Below are 6216 nucleotides of genomic sequence, written 5' to 3'. Positions count from 1 at the left end.
ATGAAATGATTTGGTTTAAGTTTCAATTTCTCCATAGTTTTAGGTTTTTGTTTGTTTATTTGTCAATACTTTTAATAATTTCAATTTATGAAGTGATTTGGTTTATTTGTCAATTTCTCCATAGTTTTTAAGTTTTTTTCCTTATTTGTCAATATTTTAAATAATTTTAATTAATAGTTTTAATATTTTGCTGATTTATCATGCTATCCATAATTTTAGGATATGTCATATTTTATGTTCAATTGGCTTATGTGTCAACTTCTCCATAGTTTTGAGTTTTTTTCGTTTACTTGTCAATATTTTCAATAATTTCATTTAGTAGTTTCAATATTTTGCTCATTTTTCATATTCTCCATAATTTTAGGAAAAATCATATTTTATGTTCAAATATTAATTTTAATAAATAATTTTAGTGATTTAACTGATAATTCATTATTATCACTATCTTGAGAATAATTAAAAAAAATAACGATGATATCATAATTAATTTTACATTATATTTATATTAGTAACATTTAAATATTATATACATATTTATACTATGAGAAGTAAATTGTTTTATTTGTCATACTCTCCATAATTTCAAGTTAGATAATTTTAGTGATTTAACTGATAATTTATCATTGTCTTAAGAATAGTTAAAAAATTATAATGACAATATCATATTTATATTTATCCTATATTTACTTTAGTAATATTAAAATATTACTACCTCCGTTCCTGAAAATAAGATTTTCTAGACAATTTGCGCATATTAAGAAAACAATCAATGTTTTCAATTAAACTTTTTATTTATATTTATTATACACTTTCCAATAATTATGAACCAATAATATTTAGTCTATTCAAATGTTTTCAATTAATGTATCTTAAAAGTATCAAAAAATACCTTAAAATATAGAAAATCTATCTTTATGGAACAAAAATAAAATGTAAAAAATTCTATTTTCAGGAACGGAGGTAGTATATATATCTTTCATATTATATTTGGTTTAACAATATTAGCCTAACTCTATTTTAATATATATATATATATATATATATAATGAATTTTCTATCTTTTAAAATAAACTTTTAGCACAATCAAAATCAATCATTATGATTTGAAAAATGAATTTGATGATTTTGCACTCCTTTTCATAATTTTAGGTTTATTTATATTTTATACTCAATTATTAATCAATAAATAATTTTAATGATTTAACTGATAACTTATCATTTATTTTAAAAATAAATAAAAAATCTAATGATAATATCATAGTTAAAATTATCCTATACTTACTTTATGAATATTAAAATATTAAAATAATATATATATATATATATATATATATATATATCTCACATTATACAGAATCAATCATCTATTTTTAAAATAAATTTCTTAGGACAGTCAAATTCATTGTGATTTTATTTGTCAGCAAAAAAAAAATTGCAAAGGAATTTAAAAAATAATATTATTTTTGAAATAATTTTTGCACTAAAACATTTGAATTTTTTATTGCCCTTAGTAAATAATTAGACTAATTTTTTTGATATATAATTACCCATAAATTAAAACAAATTCACTAACTTGATAGACATCATTATCTGAAAATGTTCAATATTATGTTATCCAAAAATATTTTACATCATAATATCTTAAAATAAATATAAATCCATGTATATATTTTTTATGTATATATGATTTTTTTCCAAAATTATCATACATAAAAATTAATATTTAATTTATTATGAAATATTCAAAAGCATAAAATAATATATTTTAATGATTTTTAAATTGGTTATATATCTATTTAAATTTTTGTATAATTATTAAGCCTTTAAGTCAAGAAAAAACACCTAATTTGAAATAATGGAATACTCTAAAACGTCTTAATTAATCAATAAGCCCCATAATTCCGGAGAAAACTGAATTCGAGTTAATTTATTAATAGAGACACAAAGATGATGTGGGGTACCGTACCATACATATATAATACTCCATCTGTTTCATATTATATGTAGTTTTAACCTTATGCACACAGATTAAGAAAACATTTAATTTTACATATTTCCAAAATAAAAACACTATTACCAATACACCTAACCATGTATCAACCAATAGAAAAATAGAAAATAGAATATTGTCAATAAATTTTGCATTGAAAACCGAAAACGACACTTATTTTGAAACAAAAAATTTCCTCTACAACGACATATAATTTGAAACGGAGAGAGTACAACGACATATAATTTGAAACGGAGAGAGTAGTAACGGAGGCAATTTTTTATTTAACATATTTGTTAGGGCTCTTAGTCCTAGAAAGCAAAAATCAAAAGCACAATTTAAAACCAGAAGAAGGTTGATAAAACAATTAAAAAAATTGAAAAGAAATGGTTTCTGAAGTTAAAACTATATATTTATGAAGGTTAAAATAACGACAAAGGAGAATGTCAGTTTTGAAAGCTTGAGAACATCTTTTATCCCAAGCTTGAAACTCCAGAACGAGCTTCTTCGGACTGTTTGTTGATTCTCCTTAGCGATCCTCGCAATTGTTCAACTTCCGAAAAGTGATCGGTGCACCGTGCTGAGGATAGAGCAACATGAGGACGGTAGGTGCGTGTTGGTAAGTAGGAGCCAAGTGAAAAGTGAAGCGTTGGATCATTATAGCAAGGGTCAACTTGGCTTGGAGAATGGCAAGATTCTGACCAATGCAAGTACGTGCTCCAAGACCAAATGGTATGAACCCAACAGGGTGTTTCGCAGCACGAGGCACTCCGTTTGCGAATCGATCTGGATTGAATTCGTTTACGTCGTTACCCCAAATTGCCTGATCGTGATGGACAGCTATGATTGGGATCAGCAGCTCCGTGCCACATGGGATTTTGTACCCTCCTAGCTCAACATCCGATTTTGCGCGTCTGATTGTCGCTACAATTGGTGGATACAGCCTTAGGGACTCGTTCAGAATCATGCCCAACTGCAAATATGTAAAAGAGATTAAGAAAAAAACACACATCCACATTGTATATTCTTTATATATTTAACATTTTGGTTTTGATCGAGATTAAACGAGTGTGGTTATCTTCGGTCAAAGAGAAAACTACTTTATCATTTCAAACACACATACATAAAACAAAAAGAATGTTTTTATGAAAGTTATAGTTTAATGTTTTGATATTCAATCTTTAATAAACAAAACTTCAGTTGTTTTGTCATGAACATTATTATTTGCATATACATTCTTCTTTTTGTTATTTGAGTTAATATTTACACTTTTGGCAGAACGAAATTTGAAGTATTTTTTAGTAAAGAATTAAGATTGTATATCAATTTATCATAAACGAGATTTATAGTTATAACAATAATTTGGAAAAATAAAATAAAGGTTTGGAGATATAAGAATAAAAACTATTCCTTTTTCTTGACATGTGGGGAACTTAATGCAACAAAGGCGACAGAAAGTCTATGATTAACAGTAGCGGAAATTTATCATTACCAGTTCTCTTTCAATAGGTGGTGATTGGTTTACTACTTTGTGAAATTTAAAGGGGATTTTAAAAAAAAATTGAGAATAATATATTAGAAACTGAAATAATACAAACCAAAAGAGAAATAAAAGGAGAGAAAACGCACCGTTTTGAGCTTAACGACATGGTCTTTAGTGGGGACATCACGTGAGCCGCAGACCCTGAGGACCTCATCACGTGCTTTGGCCTGCCACTCCGGGTGCATGGCTAGCAAGATGGTCGTCCACGTCAGCAGATTGGATGTTGTCTGTTTCCCGGCGAAAAAGAAGCTTTTACACTCCTCCACAATGTCCTGCACCGTCACATTTTTCGCCTGAATCATTAAAGCCAACAAATCCTTAGCCGATGCTGCTGCCGTCTCCTCCAGCTCCTTACTTTCTTCGCTCTTTATCCGCAACTCTATTAGCCTCAACAAAGACTTCCTTATCTCCTTGTCTAACTTCCAAGATTTCAAATTTCCTTTCGTCGGAAAGAAACTGAAAAAATATAATAAAATTGGTATATTTATTAGTCTTCTTGGTTTAAATTAGTCACTTTTTGAATATCCAAAATTACTTTTACCTGTAACCAGGAATAAAGACTTTCTGGAAAGCTTCAGCGCATAGAATCATTTGTTGAGCTTGTAGTCTAAAAATCGCTCGGCCATCTTCATAGCTACTTCCAAAAGCTGTTCTGCTTATAACATCTTCGGTCAAGTTTTGATACCACTCATACACGTCGACCTCAACTTCGCCAGTTTCTGATAGCTTCTCCGACCATTTCTCCACCATCTCCGTCACACTTTTCAACACCACCGGTATAAGCAACTGCCGGAAAAAAATATGAGAAAAAAAAGAAAAGAAACAGAAAAAAAAAGAAATTAAAATGGTGCTTGTTAAAATTCAGTTACTTTGAGATTCTCCATATGAAATGTGGGGCTGATGATTTTGCGATGATGAGCCCATTTTTCTCCTTTGAGGCTAAGAAGTCCATCACCTTCAAGCTGTTTAACCAAAGGGTGAGCTTCGTTCTTCTCGTAGAACTCAGATTTTGAAAATATTTCTCGGATCAGATCCGGATCCGCCACCGTTAACCGGGAAGTTGGCCCGAACCATACCAAAAACGTAGCACCTATAAAAAAAAAATATTTAACACCCCACTTAAATAAATTAGACCAAACATAGACAAAAGAAGCTGTAAACATGAACAGATCTTGAAGTGGGAAACTTTACAAAAACAGTGTATTGTGTTAAATGCCAAGTGCTCTCTCAAAAATTTACTAAACTCCTGCAAATTTAATTCATTGCACAGAAACCGAAACATTTTTTTTTATCTGAAAACTAAAGAAAGAAGACAAGAGTTAACAGAGGGGAAAATGATGACTAAGCCTGTGAGGAAATAGTGGGGAAGAACAGAGCCTCTTTTTTTTTCACATCAAAGTACTGACATCATTATTTGATCATGACAAAACATAATACATCGAAATAAAATTTTATTTATTTATTTACTTGGTTAATAAAACAAAACCTTTTGTATTGCTCGACTTGAAAACTCACTGCATATCATTTCAACTAACAGATGAAAGAACCAAAAATCCCAAAAATGCGGATGAAAACCCAAGAAACAAATTCACCAAATAAAAAAAAGAGACGAAGTGAGTCTTGTAGTGAAAAAAGTGAATTTTACAATTTAGAAGCAGAGTAAAAAAGGAACTATCTGAATCTGAAAAAGAAGAGGAACAAACCATAGATTTTCCTCCAGTGATGGTAGAAAGAGAGAACTCTTGGGAGGATATTGTGAGAGAAAGGCATAGGATGAGAAGAAGCTTTAAGCATCATGCCAACAAGTTCTTTAACATTACCGATGAAGAAATGATAGGGAGGGCCTCGAATTCCCTGTTTTGAGAAATGTTCTTCGATCTTTCTGGGTCTCCACCAAAGCAGAGACATGCCTTTCACAATTACAAGACTAAGCATTACAGACAAAAGGAGAACCTTTGAAATCAACCAGTTGCTGCTACTTTCGTCCTCCATTTTGTCGGAAATAAAGATAAAAATAAAAAGAGAAAGAAATAAAGAAGAAGAAGAATATAGAAGAGAAAACACAGACACACACACAAAAAGAAGAGCTTAAAGTTTGCGTCTTTGGTCTCGTTTTTCGTTATACAGAGTGCCGGAGAAAGAGGGAATGAGGTGTTAAAAAGGCGATTTTTTTGCTCTCCTCTAAATCTTTGGTTTCACTATATTTTTTTTCTTTTCTTTTTTTTTCTGCTTTTTGTTTCTTTGCGAGTTTGGCTTCTTCTTATCTTGTTTCTTTTTGGACTACTTTGCTTGCTGGGCTATTTGAGCTTTTGTGAGAGAGATAGAGAAAGAGAAAGAAGCAAGGCCAACGGCGTAGGGGCCGCCATTGGAGGACAGGGAAGGGTCAACGAATGGAGGTTTTTTGTATATAATTTAAAAAAAATAATGCAAATCTGTTTCTTCTTTCATATGATTGTGATACAAGTCTTTTTAATTTTCATTTGATAAAAATTGTCTCTAGCGATTTCTTTATTTAATTTATTTCCGGTCGAATTCCACATCATTTTCTGGTAATATTGTAATGATTTATAGTTTTTGTCTTTTACTCCGATGTTGGTGCAACTGCTGATATTTAATGTCTACGACCATGATGTATATCTTGAGTTTATTTTTTTACAACGTAACGTATATCAAATATAGATAT

The 6216-nt window shown here is 30.0% G+C and overlaps 1 protein-coding gene across 2 annotated transcripts; it reads right to left on the bottom strand.

The window, feature by feature from the left end:
* Nucleotides 1-2302: 2302 nt before the first annotated feature.
* Nucleotides 2303-5917, bottom strand: LOC108809222 (cytochrome P450 734A1). Of its 2 annotated transcripts, none has more exons than XM_018581367.2 (5): nucleotides 5237-5917; nucleotides 4403-4623; nucleotides 4075-4319; nucleotides 3620-3989; nucleotides 2303-2963 (listed from the first exon to the last, which is right to left on the bottom strand). In XM_018581367.2, the coding sequence occupies exons 1-5, from the start codon at nucleotides 5523-5525 to the stop codon at nucleotides 2520-2522; spliced, it is 1569 nt and encodes a 522-aa protein (XP_018436869.1). In that variant the 5' UTR covers nucleotides 5526-5917; the 3' UTR covers nucleotides 2303-2519. The 2 variants fall into 2 exon arrangements, with proteins under 2 accessions (XP_018436869.1, XP_056843755.1); XM_056987775.1 differs by lacking the exon at nucleotides 5237-5917 and adding an exon at nucleotides 4725-4869.
* Between the last annotated feature and the right edge of the window lie 299 nt (nucleotides 5918-6216).

The sequence above is a fragment of the Raphanus sativus genome, chromosome 6 (genome assembly GCF_000801105.2).
Source record: "Raphanus sativus cultivar WK10039 chromosome 6, ASM80110v3, whole genome shotgun sequence".
Lineage (NCBI taxonomy): Eukaryota > Viridiplantae > Streptophyta > Magnoliopsida > Brassicales > Brassicaceae > Raphanus > Raphanus sativus.
Note: the sequence above shows the minus strand (reverse complement) of the source record. Positions and strands in the feature narration are given on the sequence as shown.